The sequence below is a fragment of the Callithrix jacchus genome, chromosome 1 (assembly GCF_049354715.1).
Source record: "Callithrix jacchus isolate 240 chromosome 1, calJac240_pri, whole genome shotgun sequence".
Taxonomy (NCBI): domain Eukaryota; kingdom Metazoa; phylum Chordata; class Mammalia; order Primates; family Cebidae; genus Callithrix; species Callithrix jacchus.
Window position 1 is genome coordinate 195,865,678 of NC_133502.1, and position 18,962 is coordinate 195,884,639.

Below are 18,962 nucleotides of genomic sequence, written 5' to 3' on the forward strand. Positions count from 1 at the left end.
TACATTTGTCAAAACTAAGAAATTATTGGCCCGGCACTGTGGCTCACACGTGTAATCCCAGCACTTTGGGAGGCCGAAGTGGGCGGATCACGAGGTCTCAAGAGATCGATACCATCCTGGCCAACATGGTGAAACCCTGTCTCTACTAAAAATATAAAAATTAGCTGGCCATGGTGTTGTATGCCTGTAATCCCAGCTACTTGGGAGGCTGAGGCAGGAGAATCACTTGAACCCAGGAGGTTGCAGTGAGCCGAGATCGCACCCCTGCACTCCAGCCTGGTGACAGAGTGAGACTCTGTCTAAAAAGAAAACAACAAAAATTAGCCAGGCATGGTGGCACACACCTGTAGTCCCAGCTACTTGGGAGGCCGAGGCAGGAGAATCACTTGAACCTGGGAGGCAGAGGTTGCAGTGAGCTGAGATGGCACCACCGCACTCCAGCCTCGGTGACAAAGCGAGACTTTGTCTGAAAAAAAATTAAAAATCATAACAGCAGCTCAGGCCGAAAGTTTCATTTAGTAAGTAGTTAGGGCCAAAGCACTGAACAAATATTTATATCCTGACAACTTAGAAGCCATTGAAAAAATAATACATATTTATCTAAAGAAAATAACATTTTCACTTCATTCCTAAATAAGCAGAATTGCTGATGGAGTGTGTGCACCTGCTGGGCTTTGGGCACCTTCTCAGGCCTCAGAAGGAGATTGGACACCACCCCTTTCCTTTTCTGTTCCATAGTGATTTTCACATGGCACTTGCTTTCTATTGCAGCTGCTGCTGAAAACCTAGCTTTGCAAAATCCGGAAGTCATTGATGGGATGCTGGGCACAGTGACCCACGTTTGTAATCTCAGCTTTTTGGGAGGCCAAGGCAGGCAGATTACTTGAGGCCAGGAGTTCCAGACCAGCCTGGCCAAGGTGGTGAAAGCCTGTCTCTACTAAAAATGCAAAAATTAGCCGAGCATTGTGGTGCACACCAGTAATCCCAGCTACTCAGGAGGCTGAGGCATGAGAATCACTTGAGCTTGGGAGGTGGAGGTTACAGTGAGCCGAGATCACGCCACTGCACACTCCAGCGTGACCAACAGAGTGAGACCTTGTCTCAAAAGAAAAAAAAGCAAGTTATTAATGGGAGCGTAGCGAAATTTGTGAACTCACTCCAGCTAACAGTTGACATGGCACTCAACTTAGGTGGAGTGTTGCTGCGCTTCCCTCAGAATATCCAGATACTCCACAGTGCCCCTGTGAGTTCACTGTGATACGCTGGGGTACCTCAGTGCCCAGTTTGGGAACCATGTGTTAGTTTTAGTGTTTTTTTTTTTTTCTCCTTGTTTTCTTTGTACTAAATGGTTTGTTTATGATAAATGTCTAAGTTTAGGATTATTCTGGTTTAGAGGGCTGACCACGTTGTGTGGATCTTGATAAAATTTTTTTGGTTTGTTTTCTTTGTCCTTTTTTCTTCTTCCATCTCCATTTTTCCTCCTTCTGCTGCTTCCTCCTTTTCTTTTCTTTTCTTTTTTTTTTTTTTTTGAGACGGAGTCTCGCTCTGTGGCCAGGCTGGAGTGCAGTGGCGTGATCTTGGCTCACTGAAACCTCTGCCTCCCGGCCTCAAGCAATTCTGCTTCAGCCTCCCAAGTAGCTGGGACCACAGGTGTGCACCACCATGCCCGGCTAATTTTTCTATTTTTAGTAGAGACGGGGTTTTACCATATTGGCCAGGATAGTCTCGATTTCTTGATCTCATGATCTGCCTGCCTCGGTCTCCCAAAGTGCTGGGATTACAGGCATGAGCACCGTGCCCAGCCTGCTTTTCATATCTTTCAGCATCTGCTGTGTGCTCAGCACTGCTTTCAGTCATTTTGCTTATAGGAGGTTTAGAAGGACCTCACCTTTTTATGGCACATCTGTGAACCAGCATTATCCCATTCAATCCCCACAGTAATTTGGTGAGGCGGCTGCTGTTCCAATCCCCATTTTACAGATGAGGAAACTGAGGTCCAGAGGTATCAGCATTCTCCAGGGTCTCTGCTTCCTGAGTCAGTCTGTGATGAAGATGCCTCCCAAGAAGCTCCAGGGGCTGGAAGTGTGCCCTAAGACTGGACACAGAAGGAGGCTTATGAGATTTTTCCTTCTGCCCTTTCAGAAATGGCCGAGCGACACAACACCAAGCAAGTCCTAAAGCTGGCGCGGGACCTCGTGTACAAGGTGCAGACTCTGATCGAGAACAAGTGAGGGGCGCCTCACCCAGGCAGCCTCCGCCTAGCTGCCACCTGTTCCTCTGCTTCCTTTTCCTCCTGGCGGGACGGCCACCCCAGGAGCGGGGTCCTGGTGTCTGTTCACAAGCATGGACTTCAGTCCAAAAAGAAACTACCCTGACTTTCACTTCTGGGCAGATGGGGTGGAGGGAGTACCCCTTCAATTCAGCCTTATGTTTTCCTGTTTGACCAAAGATTGCCCAAGTCTGGCGTTCCCCACTTACAGGAGGTGGGGCTTGGTGGTGGGGGAGGAAGCATCTTTGTTTTTCTGATGTCCAGAATGACCTCTTCTTTTCCTATCCCTCCAAACCGTCTTGTGAGATGAGACCTGGGAGGGCATTTCTTTTTGGAAATCAATGTAGAAGAGGTCTGTGGGGCGGCCTCTATGCTGCTTTGCAAGGGGCCTTTGGAGATGTTCTGGCCATGCTAAAGATTGACTTAGAGATCGACCCTCCACCTCCACATTGCTGATATTTGGGGCCAGGTGATTCTTTTTGAGGGGACTGTCCCCTGCATTGGAGGATGCTGAGCAGCATTTCTGGCATCACCAGATGCCAGTAGCATCATTCCCTACCCACACCCCCGGTTGTGACAACCCCCAAAAATGTCTAGACATTGCCAAGTGTTCCCTGCAGGCAAAATTGGCCCCATTTGAGAATCACTGACTTGGAGGAGGGGCTACAAAGGTACTTCCTGCCCCATTCTTCTGATGCTAAGCCACCCTGGTCCTGAGGCCTCCCTCACTTTGAAAAGGCACACAGGAGGCCGGGTGCGGTGGCTCACACCTGTAACCCCAGCACTTTGAGAGGCCAAGGTGGGTGGATCATGAAGTCAGAAGTTTGAGACCAGCCTGGTCAATGTAGTGAAACCCTGGCTCTACTAAAAATACAAAAAAAAAAAAAAAAAAAAAATTGGCTGAGTGCGGTGGCTCACGCCTATGATTCCAGCACTTTGGGAGGCTGAGGCAGGTTGATCACGAGGTCAGGAGATCAAGACCATCCTGGCCAAACTCCATCTCTACTAAAAAGACAAAAATTAGCTGGACATTGTGGTGTGTGCCTATAGTCCCAGCTACCTGGGAGGCTGCAATGGGAGAATTGCTTAAACCCAGGAGGCAGAGGTTGCAGTGAGCCGAGATCATACCACTGCATTCCAGCCTGGTGACAGAGTGAGACTCTGTCTCAAAAATATATATATATATATCTGGGCTTGGTGGTGGGCACCCTGTAATCTCAGCTACTTGGGAGGCTGAGACAGGAGAATAGCTTAAACCTGGTAGGCAGAGGCTGCAGTGAGCTGAGATCATGCCACTACACTCCAGCTCGAGTGGCAGTGCAAGATGGTCTCAAAAAAAAGAGCAGGCCCACAGGAGTCCCTCCCTCATCTCTCTTGAGAGTCTCGGATTCCATTTGTTGCATTTTCTCCTTTTCTCTCCTCTGTCTGATGCCAGGGGATACTTCTTTTCTTCTTTTTCAAGAAAAGCATCTCCCCACATAGATGGTGGGACCCAAAAAGTGTCCGTAGGCCTGAGACAGAGCTCTTTGGGATCCTGCTCAGAGCCCCCCCAGGCGGGGCAGAGCCTACATCCTGCTGCCAACTTGCAAGGAGAAACTGCCTCGCCTTCCAAGTATTGGGTCTTGGAAAAGTGTGTGTTTTGTGAAAGCTACTTAGAGAAAAGGGCCACTTTTCTCTAAGTGCGGTTACTCAGAACAAAAGAGGAAAAGGAAGGCAGGGGTCGGCCAGGGTAGAGTGTGGTGTGTGTTTTCCTTGGGGAATCCCTGCTGATGAACTAGATGCAGGGCTGTACTGGGTCTGGGAACAGTCCCCTCCAGGTCTTCACACGAGTGTCACCAAACCACGAACAGACCCGAAGTGAGTTTACTCTGCCTACATCCTTTCGATAGAGCAGTCTTGGTGCTCTTATGTTCTGAGAATGCACCTGGGATCGGAGAAACCCGGCAAGCATCAGAGAGAAAGGCTCTTCCCAAGAGACCTGCCACCTCTATGGTGGTTAAAGAATGACAGCTGGGGTTCTGTAGAGGGGAGAGCATAGGTGAGGTAGCGTGGCGAAGCATTTTCGGAGGGGCATCTCAGTCCTCCAACCCTGAGTACACCGGGACAGATATGCATCCTTGCCTTGTGTGCTTGTGAAGGCTGCTTTCTCCCAGCTGCAGCAACTTGAAGTGCACCTGAACCTCCGGCCTCTGCCCAGCCTCTGGTGCAGGGTGGACAGAGGTCTAGTCAGCCCCTCCTGAAGAGGGCTCCATGGGAGACGCAAGGCTCCAGTAGCCTTCATGGCTCCCAGCTCCTACCCCACTCCAGCAAAGCCGAAACGGGAGATGGCAGCGTTCTGGCTGCCATCAGATTTGCGTCTCCCTGCCCTAGGTACCCCAGTTTCCCAGGACAGGAAGAAATGTGCAAAAGGCCCCTCTGGAGAAAACTGTATTTTGTCATTCAGCTGTTTGCTACAGAGGATGTTATTTTAGCAAGAGCCAGGTCCCAGACCTTCTGATTCCTATTTATTTTTTTAACAGACTAGTCTCAAAGTACAGCACAAAATCTCTTCTCTGCCTTCTCTCGTGATGTTCCAGAGGGCATCCGTGGCTGTGATTTGGCATAAGTTGTATTTATTTGGTTTACTGTGCCTATTTCAGATCTCTGTACGTTGTGTGTGTTTCTGTGTCCTGGATTGGATGCGTGAGAGTTGTTTTGTCCATGGAGTGCACTCTTTTATTCAGTGTGGCCCACATATCTTGTAAGTGTTTGCTGAGGAGTTGTGTCTATATAGAGAGAAAATATATATAAACAGAGAAATATGTGAATCCGTTATTTTTTGTGTCTTTTTTTTTTTTTTTTGAAAGAAATGTTTGCTTCTGAAGACTGTGTCCTCTCACTCACACCCTAGTGACCCTACGTGGGGTCAGATTTTTGTGATAGCTGCCTAGCCTTTTCCCAGAAAAGGTGAATCACTCCTGACCTCTTGTATGAGTTGGCTCTTACCACAAGTAGTGCTGCATTACAAATTACCCAAAATGTAGTGGTTTAAAACAGCTATGTATTTAGCTCATCATCCTGTGAGTCAGCAGTCCAGGCTGGGTTCAGCTGGGAGGTTCTTCTGTTCCTCAGCCAGACTTCTTTATGTGTCTGTGATCAGCTGATGTCCAGATAAGCAACTCTGCTTCTGATAGTTGTTGGGCTGTTGGCCAGGGCCATAGGGGAAACTGGATTCTGCACCTCCTGTCCTCCAGCAGGCTAGCTTAGGCTTGTTTACATGGCTATGATGGCAGATCCCAGGAAGGTAAGCAGAAGCATGCACTCTCTCAGTGTCAGCTTGGCTGGCATAAAGTCATTTCTGCCACAGTCTATTGGTCAGAGTAAGTCACATAACTAAGCCCAGATTCAAAGGGTAGGTAAATAGACTGTACTTCCTGATGAGAGTCTTTGGAAAGTGACATTGAAAAGGAGCATGGGCCAGGCACCGTGGCTCACCCCTATAATCCCAGCATTTTGGAAGGCCAAACCAGGAGGATCACCTGAGGCCAAGAATCCAAGACCAGCCTGGACAATGTAATGAGACTACCTCCACACACACACACACACAAAAATTAGCTGGACATGCTAGCATGTGCCTGTGCTCCCAGCTACTCAGGAGGCTGAAGTGGGAGGATCGCTTGAGCCCAAGAGACCGAGGTTGCAGTGAGACATGGTCATGCCACTGCAACTCAGCCTGGGTGACAATGCAAAACTCTGTCTCAAAGAAAGAAAAGGGCATGGATGCAGGCTGGGAGCTAATTGAGGCCATTTTTGCGAAGAGTCTACCACATTTCCAAAGGTCCTGTGCACCACAGGCATTCCCAGTCAGTCAGCTATTTGACATGGGAGCACAGCTCTAAATGAACACTTCCCTGAATCCCGACTGCTGAGCTAGCTCATTTCTCACCTCTGATGCTCCCAAAGACAGTGAGTTCATTTCCCCCACCATCTCTGGGTCTCACTCATGGCTGCCATTCAGAACTATGGTCATCAGGCGGTGAGCACCTTGCACAGATCCCCACCTATATCAGTCTCTAAACATGGACTGAGAAAAACTGGTTTTTGGCTACAGAGGCACAGCCTGATTTGATATCATGAGCACCATCAAAACTTCAGGTTTTAAATTAAAAAAGATTTCTGACTAAGCTAGCAAAGTAGAGGAGTTTCCAGGAGGCATTGGCTGCTTGGGTGTGCTACATCGCTTTCTTGGAAGACTTAGCAGGAGCAAGAATGAAACCCACAGCAGCCAGCAGGTGGAAGCTCTTTTATTTGGGACATATACTTCCTCCTGGGGGAAGCTTCTCAGGGCAAACACTGGTCCTGATGTTGCCACTGTCCCTTGAAACCTCCAGTCTAGTTTCTCTGACTTCAACCTGAACTCCGTCCATTGGACTCTCCTCCTCTTCACTCTTGTTTGCAGCTGCCTGGCATGGCAAGACCTGGGGAGTACTGGGTACCTGTTGCGTGTGCACAGATGCCTGGTCATGTGCACTGCTGGTCTCTCATCATTAGCAATACATTTTATGGGGAAAAAAATCCTAAGAGAACATTTTTGCTTTTGTAAAGGCTTTCCTAAATACACACACTTGGGCTGGGCATGGTGACTCACACCTGTAATCCCAGCACTTTGGGGAGGCCAAGGAGGGCAGATCTCGAGGTCAAGAGATCAAGACCATCCTGGCCAACATGATGAAACCCTGTCTCTACTAAAATACAAAACTAAGCTGGGCATGGTGGTGCGCTCCTGTATTCTCAGCTTCTCAGGAGACTGAGGCAGGATAATCACTTGAACCCGAGAGGCAGAGGTTGCAGTGAGCCAAAATCGTGCCACTGCATTCCAACCTGGCAACACAGCAAGGCTCTGTCTCAAAAAAACCCCAAAGTTTATTTTGCCAAGGTTGAGGATGTGCCATGATGCCACAGCCTCAGGAAGTCCTGAGGACATGTGCCTAAGGTGGTTGAGACACAGCTTGGTTTTATACATTTTAGAGAGACATGAGACATCAATCAATATATGTAAGAAGTACATTGGTTCATTCTGGAAAGGTGGAACAGCTTGAAGCAAACACAGAAGACTTGAAGCGGGAAGAAGCTTACAGGTCACAGATGGGTGAGACACAAACACTTACATTCTTTTCAGTTTCTGATTGGCCTTTCCAAAGGAGGCAATCAGATATCATCTCTCTCAGTGAGCAGAGGGCTACTTTGAATAGAATTAGAAGCAGGTTTACCCTACGTAATTTCTAGCTTGTGTTTTCCTTAGTGATTTGGGGGTCCACGATATTTTCCTTTCACACCTCTCAGCCTTAGTTTCCACTTCTGCAAAGTGGGGATAATAATTCCTCCTTTGGTTCTGGACTGAGCCTTGGCCTCTCCACCTCATTCACTGGAACCCTCTGCCCCTCAGCATCACTGAGGATGGGGCTGGGAACCCATTTGTCCTAAGTTCCCATCATCTGCCTTTCTCAGGTTCTCAGGTGAGACTTTGAAACTTCAGAGAATGTGGCTGTAGGAGGAGAACTTTGAAAAAGGTGAGCCTTGGGCCCTCGTGGGCTGTGTCTTAGAGAAATTCTGAAATTGGGTGTGATGAGGCCTTCAGTTCTTGACAGGAGCAGCATTTGCAGTGATCTGCATCTGCTTCTGCTGTCAGGAAAGGGCTCCCGGCGCCACATCTTTCTGGCCTCCAAGCCACTGGGCATATTGAGAGCTTGAGCCCAGGATAGGTGTAAACTCTGGAGGAGCACAGTTTGATACTTCGTGAAGTACCAGTTTGGCAATTCATTTCTAAGTCAACTTCAGCAGAATTCAAATGACCATCATCAGGATTGTGGAGACTTTCCATTACACGAGGATGTGATACAGGGACCCTCTGGTGTCTTCCTGGCTTTCTTTTTTCAGATTTGTAGGCACAGTAATTTCCAGGCTTTGTAGGTGCAGGACTCCTTGCAAACAATGAATGCCTCTTGTTTTGATAAAGCAAATATAACACTCCATCTATTGCCAAATAAAGACAACAGAGTCTCTCTGTAACTGATTTAGCTTTATGGGCTGGAGAATCATTCCCTTTGGCATTGCTGAAACAGTGCAAAGAGAAGGTTAAGAAACTTGAGGACCGTAGTGAGACTATTACAGAGAAGAGGGAGCATGTTCCAGGCACCAGGAGGTGATGTGTAGACTGAGTTGGGTTCTACTTGGCGGCTTCCACTTGCCCCTCCTTGTTCTGGGATCTGCCTTAGGCGTAAGGAATCTTCCCACAGGAGACTGGTTTGCCCTGACGCGCTCTGATAACAGTTGAAATGAACCACGTGTCTTCAAGTCCATTTGAACACCTTGTGGTATCTTTCTAGATTTTCTATTACTTTTTTTCTATTCTATTCTGTCTTTAAAAGCTGTCAAGTTGTTCTTATTGTTCGTGCTGAAAGATAAATACTGAGCTACATTCTCTGTGATGTGTGTCTTCAGAATAATAGAATCACTCTTGGGGGTTGTTCATGTATATTCTCGGGTGGGCGTTTCAAGCCAGAAGAGTTTGATTATGATGAGCTGGATGGATGGGGACAGAGGGAACAAATCCAGGTGTTATTTTGCATCTATTACAGAGTCTGACAGACCTGGGTTCAAATCCCAGCTCCGCCACTGATAGGCTATGTGGCCTTGGGCAAGTCATTTTACCTCTCTGAGCCTCAGTTTTCACTTCTGTGAAACTGGGATAAGAAAGACTCCCTTAAAGAGAGAAATGGCCATTGAGTGTTTCTGCCTGCTCAGCATCCTTCCCCACTTCTGGTACTAGCACTCCCCCAGCATCCTTTGGGGAACGCCGACATGCTCCTCCCTGCCCAGCGGTGGACACATGGCCCATTGCAGGCTGATCAGAGGGGATTTATATATACCAAGAGAGGAAACAGAAGTTCACTCTTTCCTCTAGGGCAGGTATGCTAGGAGAGGCCAGCCTAGGGCCACCTATGACCATGTCTCCTGCAGAAAGGAGTCAGGTGTGGCTGGGTCCAGGTGTTCAGATGAAGATTCTAGAGCTCCACCTCTCTCTCTCTCGTGCTTCTGTTCTCCTCCATGCTGGCTTCCACAGAGCCCATGTCCAACTCTGAGTCAAGCTTTCTGACCAGGCTCGATTTGGCAGAAGGGCTCATTTATCCATCTTAAAGCCCAAGGTAGCCACAGAGTGGATGCGGGTCGTTTTTTACGGGAAGATTAGCTGCTACTCCCAAAGAAGAGCAATGTGTCAAAGACAGGAAAACACCAGCAGACTCCTGACAAAGCAAGCAGCATGTGCCAAGCCGTAGAGGTGGGAATATCCCCAACCGGACTGAGGGCCGGGCTGCTACTTCTCGAGGCCCAATAAAGACATGCAGATGAACTGATGAGGAAGAGAGTTTTTTGTTTTTTTTGTTTTTTTTTTGAGACGGAGTTTCACTCTTGTTACCCAGGCTGGAGTGCAATGGCGCAATCTCGGCTCACCGCAACCTCCGCCTCCTAGGTTCAGGCAATTCTCCCGCCTCAGCCTCCTGAGTATCTGGGATTACAGGCACGTGCCACCATGCCCAGCTAATTTTTTGTACTTTTAGTAGAGACAGGTTTCACCAAGGATGGTCTCGATCTCTTGACCTCGTAATCCACCCACCTTGGCCTCCCAAAGTGCTGGGATTATAGGCATGAACCATCGCGCCCGGCCGAGGAAGAGAATTTTTATTTCTGTAACTGGTTACAGGGAGAAGACCTGAAAATTATTGCCAGACCAACTCATATAAAGTTTTTCAGAGCTTTTATACCTTCTAAGTTATATGTCTGTGTAAGTGTGCATTCATCTAATGGCATGAGTGGGCCATGTGCAGTGGTTCATACCTGTAACCCCAGCAGTTTGGGAAGCTGTTTGAGACCAGCCTGGCCAATATGGTGAAACCCATCTCTACTGAAAATACAAAAATATTAGTTGGGCATGGTGGCGCACACCTGTAGTCCCAGCTACTCAGGAGGCTGAGGCATGAGTATGGCTTGAACCCAGGAAGCAGAGGTTGCAGTGAGCTGAGATCACACCATTGCACTCCAGCCTGGGCAACAAGAGCAAAATTCAGTCTCACAAATAAATAAATAAATGATAAATAACTTCTTTTAATCTATAACTAAGGTCTGAGTGTTGAAGACCTTCCTTGGAGCCTCCATGTAAATTTACTTAATCTAAACGGGTCCAAGTAATGGGGTTATCTTATCTCATCTCCTGCTAAATCACAGGGATTTGGGGAATTTCTTCAGACCTCCAATAAACTTGTTTGTGGAGGCCTGGGGAGTTTCTTCAGACCCCCCCCCCCCCCGATAAAACTTGTTTAATCCTAAATGGTTCCTGTTAAGAATTCCCTCATTGCTTTGTCATGCTTTGAGGCCCAGGAAAGGCCTAGGCAAAACTCTTGGTGGGCTTTTGTTGCATTCCAGCCCTTGTATAAGGGCACTGGCTTTTAATATTTAACTTAACCCCTCAGTCGGTACTGAAACAGTTGTTACGGAGGCCTGCATTTGGTGAGACCTGACCTGCCGCAGGAAGAGGACTTCTGTGGGCTTGGAAGTTCACCGTGGCTGGAAGGAGAGGCACAGGGTTGGGTGGGTGACAAGAAAGAGCCTGAAGAGAGAGGTTGGAAATGTATTCTAAAGAGTCCCAAGGAACAGTGTAATTTCCACATTAGTGGGATTATTTGCATGAGGGGTGAGACAAGTCCTTAACTTCTTCTCCCATACCCAATATTGGCTCAAAATATTTTTTTATGAGATGGAGTCTCGCTGTGTTGCCCAGGCTGGAGTGCAGTGGCATGATCTCAGCTCACTGCAACCTCTGCCTCCAGGGTTCAAGCAATTCTCCTGCCTCAGCCTCCCAAGTAGCTGGGACTGCAGGTGTGTACCATTACACCTAGCTAATTTTTGTATTTTTAGTAGAGACAGGGTTTCATCATATTGACCAGACTGATCTTGAACTCCTGACCTTGTGATCCACCCACTTCGGCCTCCCAAAGTGCTGGGATTACAGGTGTGAGCCACCACGCCTCTGCCCATTGGCTCAAAATCTTGTACATAACAGGCACTCACTAAATATTTAATGAGAAAATAAATAAAATTATCTAGAAAAGGAAAAATTATAAAAAGAGAAGGGAGAGGCTGGGCACCGAGGCTCACGCCTGTAATCCTAGCACTTTGGGAGGCCAAAGAAGGTGGATCACGAGGTCAGGAGTTCAAGACCATTCTGGCTGACATGGTGAAACCCCTTCTCTACTAAAATACAAAAAATTAGCAGGGCATGGTGGCGGGCACCTGTAGTCCCAGCTACTCGGGAGACTGAGGCAGGATAATCACTTGAACCCAGGAGGCAAAGATTGCAGTGAGCCGAGATCATGCCACTGTACTCCAGCCTGGGTGACAGAGAAAGACTCTGTCTCAAAAAAAAAGAAAAAAAGAAGAGAGAATATGCACATGCCCATTAAACAATGTAGCTTTTGAGTGACAGCCATGAACTCAGAATTAGCCTGGGCACTTTTCATAAAGATGCGAAATTCTCAGCACAGTCCTATGAGGTAAAGATTGTAATAGTAGCAGCTAAAGTTTGTTGAACACTATGGGCCGGACATGGTGCAAAGTGCTTTATTTGCCTAGAGTATTTCCAGTGAATTCTCACAGCAACTTTATGAGGTAAGCATGATTGCAACTTTCATTTTCCAGAAGAAAAAACAGTTCCAGAGAGGTAAAGTGGCTTGCCTGAAGTCACACAGCAGGAAGGAGCAAAGGTGGGATTTGAATTTGGCTACATCATGATTTCATAACACTCTGGAGTGTGCTCCTCCCAGGAGATTTGTATTTGTTCATTTCTGGCACTAGGATGATTCTCTTGGTGGCACTGGAGAAGATGATGGTTCTCCCTTGGACCTTGGTTGTGTGGGGCCAGCTGATGATGGACAGGAGTCTGACCAGGACTGCACTGAGGATAGCGGTTATGTAACCCTAACCCAGCTGGCACTTCCCACCGGAGGAGGCTTCGCAGACTTCCTTGACGAATGGAGAGGCCAGGCCGATCAGGAAAACCAACAGACCCACAATCATGGCAGTGGCTGGAGATAGCAGGAAGGAAAGCCGATGTGTTGGCCAAGGGGCACCTCGCTAGCCTTCCATCCCGCGACTCATCCACCCTACATCCACCCACCATCCACCCATCCATCTAGCCATTCACCCATTCATTCATTTGCTTATTGATTGGCTCAATCTCTCCTTTTATCCACCCACTCAACTATGCTTCCCACTATCTGTCCATTCACTGATCCATCCATTCAAACCATACTCTTACCCACTTATTTTCTCTATCCTTCTATTGACATATCCATTCACATATCCATCCATCTATTCATTTTCCTACTTAACCACCTGCTTCCACTCATCCATCCACCCACCCATCATCCATCCTCATTCAGTCTACTCATTTTCTTTATCCATCCACTAAAATATCCAGCCATTCATTCATTGTTTATCCATCCACTTACCAACCCACTCATTTATGACATTTCCTAACCCACCATCCATCCATCCACTTGTTTATGGCTCATCTATCCTTTTATCAACTATACCCACTCACTCAACTACACCTCCACTCTTCTTTCCATCTGCTCATCTATCTACTCAACCATGTTCATCTCCACTTATTCTCTCTATCCCTCTGTGCACCTATTTATTTGCTCACCCATTCATCTGTCCATCTGCCTACTTAGCCACCTACCCTACACCCATCCATCCATCCATCCATTCCTCATCCTACATCAACCCAACTATATTCCATCCTATCCATCTTTCCTCCTTCCATCCATCCACCCACCCATCCATTCATCCATCCACTAATATATCCATCTGTGCATCCATCAGTTCATCCATCCACTTACCAACACATTCATCCATTCAGCAGCTTACCCACCCAGCCACGTGTTCATTCATCAAAATTCCACCTAACTGTTAGAGGTGCTGCAGTGGACATTAATGATACCAACGAAATGACTGGATACCTTCTTGCTTCCAAGGCACTCGTAACAGAACTCAGAGGATCCCTGGCCTCCCTTGCTGCTCTCCAGCCACCCTTGTCTACTTTCAGTTCCCTGCACATGCCTTGCTCTCTTGTTTCCATGCCTTTGTCCTTCGTGTTCCCATTACCAGAAATGACATTGTACTCTTGGCTAACTGCTGCTCAACCTTCCAGACTCAGCTTAAGTGGCACCTCCTACAAGAAGCTTGCCTTAATCCATCCACACACTGGGTCAGGTGCTTCCTGGAGTTTTTCCCAGCATCCCTTGCTCATCTCCATCATGTAAAACACCACTGATGCCCTTCAACACCCCACCAACTAGACACTGCAAGTAAGCCTAGGACAAGAATCATGTCTTTACCAGTTGATTCAGCAAAGGTTTATTGTGCACCTATTACGTGTAAAGCACTGTGGTAGGGGCTGGTGGTAACAAGACAGACAGACATGTCCTTGTCCTCATGAAGCTGATGTTCTTTGGAGAAAGAGGGACAATAATCAAGTAGGCAGATTAGATATTTTAGGTAAGCATGGACTATGAAAAATATAGGCCGGGCGCGGTGGCTCACACCTGTAATCCCAGCACTTTGGGAGGCCAAGGCGGGCAGATCACAAGGTCAGGAGCTTGAGACCATTTTGGCCAACATGGCGAAACCCCATCTCTACTAAAATACAAAAAGTTAGCCGGGCGTGATGGTGCATACCTGTAATCTCAGCTACTCAGAAGGCTGAGGCAGGGGAATTGCTTGAACCCAGGAGGCAGAGGTTACAGTGAGCCGAGATTGCACCACTGCACTCCAGCATGGGCGACAGAGCAAGACTCCGTCTCAAAAAAGAGAAAAGAAAAATATGAAGCAAAGTAAGATGGAGAATTAAAGGAGAGGGAAGCTCCCTTAGCTTCCCTCTCCTTTAAGTCATGGAAGACCTCTTGGAGGCAGTGGTATCTAAGCAGAGCCCATAATGAAATGAGTAGCAAGACCTGCGAAAATCTGGGGAAAGAGGGGTCCAGCAGAGGGAGCAAGTGTGGGGCTGATGAGCAACAAATTGCAGGTCAGAGTAGCCAGAGCACACTGAGACTGGCAGAGGAAGAAAGATGAGGTTGGTAAGGGATCGGGGGCTGGGGGAGGTGGAGCCTGGGCTACAGTGAGCAGTTCAGATTTTACTCTGAGTGTGATGGGAAAGTGACTGGAGGGTGGATAAGCCAGCCTGAGTGGCACGATCTGATGTTAGCTGAACAGGACTCGTTTGTCCAGTGTGTGGCCAAATCGACACTGAGCGGGAACAGTGAGAACAGTGAGACCAGTGAGGGGCTTATTGCTGTAATCCAGGCAAGAGATGGGGGAGAATTAATTGAATGAGGATTGCAATGAAGACCAGGCTAGTACATTCAAAAATTATGTATGAATTAGAGAAAAGTAATTTCATCTTCTCAAGAGATGCAGACTTGCAGGTTCGCAGTTTAGCAAGTGAAGCATGGGCTAGATTTCGGCATGGTCTCAGTTCACAGCTGGGCATGGTTGCACAGTGCCCAACATCCTCAACTGTGTATGGTGGACCTGGTAAGGATGACACGAAGTGGATGGATGAGCGAGAAATGAAGGGGGACAGATTATTAAGAATGGGTCAGCTAAGAGCAGGAATCAGTGGCACTAAGGATGCCATCTCTCCTTCTCCCTGATTTCTGGCTTACCAAAGGACCAGGGATAGTCAACAGTCCTCGGGTTAATCTCTGAGATCTGACTCAAGAGGCCAGGCTCTGCTCACAGATCATTCATTCATTCATTCCATAAATATGTTTAGAGTACTGACTATGTGCCTGTACACTGGATTTACCTGCCACTGCCTGTACCCCTGGCATTGGACCACTGCTTCCCTGTGGGCACAGCCCTTTAGGGGCCACAACCCAGGACAGGAGGAAAATTGCATTGAAGGCCAGCAGGAGCCAGCTTCCAAGGAGCATCACAGCTGAGACCTGCAGGGAAGAGATAGGAGGAAGGGTGTTAGCTGGGACAGGGGCAGGTGGGCACTCCCTCTGCTCACTGACCAGCTTCTGAGTCCTCTCAGCATCCCCACATGGTCTGTGCTACTATGATCTCCATTTTACACAGAAACTGTTGAAGAAAATAAATTGTCCAATAAAAGTGCAAGAAATTGAAGTCATTTGCTTCGAGTTATGGCTAATTAAGTGGTAGAGCCAGAATTAAGTTCCACGTTGACTGACCAGCACATGGCAGCTTTATTAAGCAATTGCTACATGTGAGGATCATCAGGAGAGGCACCTGGTGGCTGCTGTTAACTCACCCTTAGAACGATCAACTTTGAAGGCTGCATATTCTTCCTTAGAGATGCTGGACTAGGAGTCCTTTCCAATTCTCTCCATTGTTGATTTTTGCAACATGTGTTATAACAGGGGCTTTTAACACCTTAGCTATCTTTCTCTTTCTTTTCTTTTTTTGACAGAGTTTCACTCTGTCACACAGGTTGGAGTGCAGTGGTACAATCTCAGCTCACTCCAACCTCTACCTCCCAAGTTCAAGCGATTGCCATGCCTCAGCTTCCTGAGTAGCTGGACTACAGGCATGCACCACCATGCCCAGCTAATTTTTTGTGTTTTAGTAGAGATAGGGTTTCACCATGTTGGCCAGGATGGTCTCAATCTCCCAGCCTCGTGATCTGCCCGCCTCAGCCTCCCAAAGTGCTGGGATTACAGGCGTGAGCCACCACGCCTGGCCAGCTTTTATTTGTAAACCTAGCAGTGTTTAGAGGGTGGCTAGGTAAGAGTGTGCAGGTTGTATACCTCTCATACATGTTGGGGACTGTCATATATTTGCAAACTGATTATGGTGACTTTCCAGCAGATGGCAGTAGAGCGTCCTAAAGAAGGGATGCCTTTTCCTAAATTGCAGGCAGGAATCTTTACTGGCAGCGGCCTTTGGAATCATCCTGCATGTTTGCTGAATTATCAGTAGCTGGACCTCACTCCACGCCTACAGAGACAGGGGATCCAAGCATAGCACAGATCTTGGCATTTTTGCAAAGTTCCACAGGTGTTTCTGAAGGGCTGTCAGGTTTATGAATCTCAGCCGGGCACGGTGGCTCACGCCTGTGGCCCCAGCATTTTGGGAGGCTGAGGCGGGTGGATCACGAGGTCGGGAGATCCAGACCATCCTGGTCAACGTGGTGAAACCCTGTCTCTACTAAAAAAAATACAAAAAATTAGCTGGGCATGGTGGCGTGTGCCTGTAATCCCAGCTGCTCAGGAGGCTGAGGCGGGAGAATTGCCTGAACCCAGGAGGCGGAGATTGCGGTGAGCTGAGATTGCACTTCAGCCTGTGTAACAACAGGGAAACTCTGTCTCAAAAAAAAAAAAAAAAAGACTCTCTGTGCTCAGTTCTAAGGAGAGTAATGGCAAATTCATAGGTACTGGGACACCCAGGCAGTGAGGAAAGCCTCCTTGAATTCCACTCAGTCAACTTTGCTGCCCTGCTGAGTTTAACCGAGCCCCTGAAGACCCAGTGACTCGGTGAGCCAGGTCTCACCTTCCAGGCAAAGTCAGGAATGTCCTCCAGGGAACTCAAGGTCGTTCAGCTTTGGTTCCAGCTGTTGCCCTGAGGCCAGGAGCCGTAGGTGAGGATGCCAAAGGAGAAGGTCGGGGTCTGGAACCAGGCAGGGGAGATGAGGCTGAGGGCCAAGATGCAGGTCAGAGAGAGCCCCAGAGCTGCACACACGCTGCTCAACATTAGGAAGTATTGCTGACCTAGGGATCAGTGTTGAAGATTACTGGTGGAGACTGCAGGGACAAGGAGAGAAGTGAGCAGGCAGAGGTGCTCCCTAGCCAGGGATCTCGTGCTATGATCAGATCACAGATAATCAGCCCCCCTTGAGACTGGCGATGCAATGGGAGGTACTAATAACTGTGGTCTGGTCGTGGGGGTTATTTTGCCCTAACAAATTCTAGAAGTCCAACCCCCGAGTCCTAGAATAAATGTAAGCCCTTACAGACCTTTGAACATTTTCCCCTCCACCTTCCACATGGTGCATCATCCTCACTGGTCCATGCAGGGCTCTTCTGATATTTCATTCATACTTTCATTTGTTCATTTGTACATTCATTCAATTTATCCATTCTTTCTGCTTCTACCCAAATGGGGCACCTTTTAAAAATTCATACGCATATGCCCTGCCCTCCCTTCTTTCCTTCCTTCCTTCCTTCCTTCCTTCCTTCCTTCCTTCCTTCCTTCCTTCCTTCCTTCCTTCTTTCCTTCCCTTTTTTTTGAGACAAACTCTTGCTCTGTCCCCAGGCGCCAGGCTGGTGTGCAGTGGTGCGATCTCGGCTCACTGCAACCTCCACCTCCTGGGTTCAAGCAATTCTCCTGCCTCAGCCTCCTGAGTAGCTGGGACTACAGGCATGTGCCACCATGCCCAGCTAAATTTTTTTATTTTTTAGTAGAGATGGGATTTCACCATGTTGGCCAGGATGGTCTCGATCTCTTGACCTTGTCATCCACCTGCCTTGTCTTCCCAATACAGGCGTGAGCCATCATGCCCAGCCCCTTCCTTCCTTTTTTAAGAGAAAGGCCTTGCTCTGTTGCCCAGGCTGGAGTGCAGTGGCATGATCATAGCTCACTGCTGCCTCAAACTCCAAGGCTCAAGCTATCATCCTACCTCAGCCTGCTGAGTAGCTGGGACTACTGGGGCACACCATCATGTCCAGCAAATTTTCATTGATTTTTATTTTTTGCAAAGACATGCCATCACATGTGGCTAATTAGAAATATTTTTTCTTTTTTGTGGAAACAGCATCTCCCTATATTGCCCAGGCTGGCCTCAAGCAACACAGATGCTGTTTACAGCAGCCACCCTGTTTTTGAAATTTTATTTTTTTAATGTATGTCATTTTGTGTGGAGATTTTGCAAAATTGGTGTGGTGCTATAATGCATGCATTTCTCATTGCTACAGATGGTATTATCTTTTTTTTTTTTTTTTAGATTGAGCCTCTCTCTGTCGCCCAGGCTGGAGTGCAGTGGCACCATGTCGGCTCACTGCGACCTCTGCTTCCCAGTTTGAAGCGATTCTCCTGCCTCAGCCTTCCAGTACCTGGGACTACAGGTGCGTGCCATGACATCTGGCTAATTTTTGTATTTTTAGTAGAGATGGGGTCTCACTGCATTGGCCAGGCTGGCAGATGGTATTATCTTATGTACTGCATTCTGCCTCCTACTTTTGGACTGAAGCACCATGGTTTTAGATGGATTCACGTTGCCATAGGTATACCTGTTCTACTTGTCTTGGTCTGGGTTCCTTTGAAGCAGATCCCAAGGGCCTCATTCCCTAATATCATCACCTTGGGGGATAGGGTTTCAACATATAAATTTTTTTTTTTGAGATGGAATCTCGCTGTGTTGCCCATGCTGGAGGGCAGTGGTGCCATCTCAGCTCACTGCAACTTCCGCCTCCTGGGTTCAAGCGATTCTCCTTCCTTAGCCTCCCAAGTAGGTGGGACTACAGGCCCCGCGCCACCATGACCAGCTAATTTTTTTATATTTTTAGTAGAGATGGAGTTTCGCTGTGTTAGCCAGTTTGGTCTCGATCTCCTGACCTTGTGATCCACCAGCCTTGGC

The 18,962-nt window shown here is 47.8% G+C and overlaps 2 protein-coding genes across 7 annotated transcripts in view; one reads left to right on the plus strand and one right to left on the minus strand.

The window, feature by feature from the left end:
• Positions 1-5,076, plus strand: part of SGSM1 (small G protein signaling modulator 1) — a 95,352-nt gene extending 90,276 nt beyond the window's left edge. For 3 of the 6 annotated variants that reach the window (XR_013521886.1, XR_013521883.1, XR_013521884.1), the window contains one exon: positions 2,143-2,366. Coding sequence is in view for 3 of the 6 variants with exons in the window: in XM_078336604.1 (XP_078192730.1) it covers positions 2,143-2,231 (89 nt within the window). In the remaining 3 variants the exon portion in view is untranslated. Of the gene's footprint in view, positions 1-2,142 lie in introns of all 6 variants that reach the window. The other 3 variants (XM_078336604.1, XM_054239658.2, XM_009008203.5) reach the window with 1 other exon arrangement.
• Positions 5,077-11,963: 6,887 nt separating this feature from the next.
• On the minus strand, positions 11,964-17,183 carry LHFPL7 (LHFPL tetraspan subfamily member 7). Its single transcript, XM_017978583.5, is given in 3 exon segments — positions 11,964-12,387; positions 15,174-15,312; positions 16,880-17,183. Coding segments are annotated over 3 exon segments (639 nt in total). The 5' UTR covers positions 17,081-17,183; the 3' UTR covers positions 11,964-12,088.
• Positions 17,184-18,962: the final 1,779 nt, after the last annotated feature.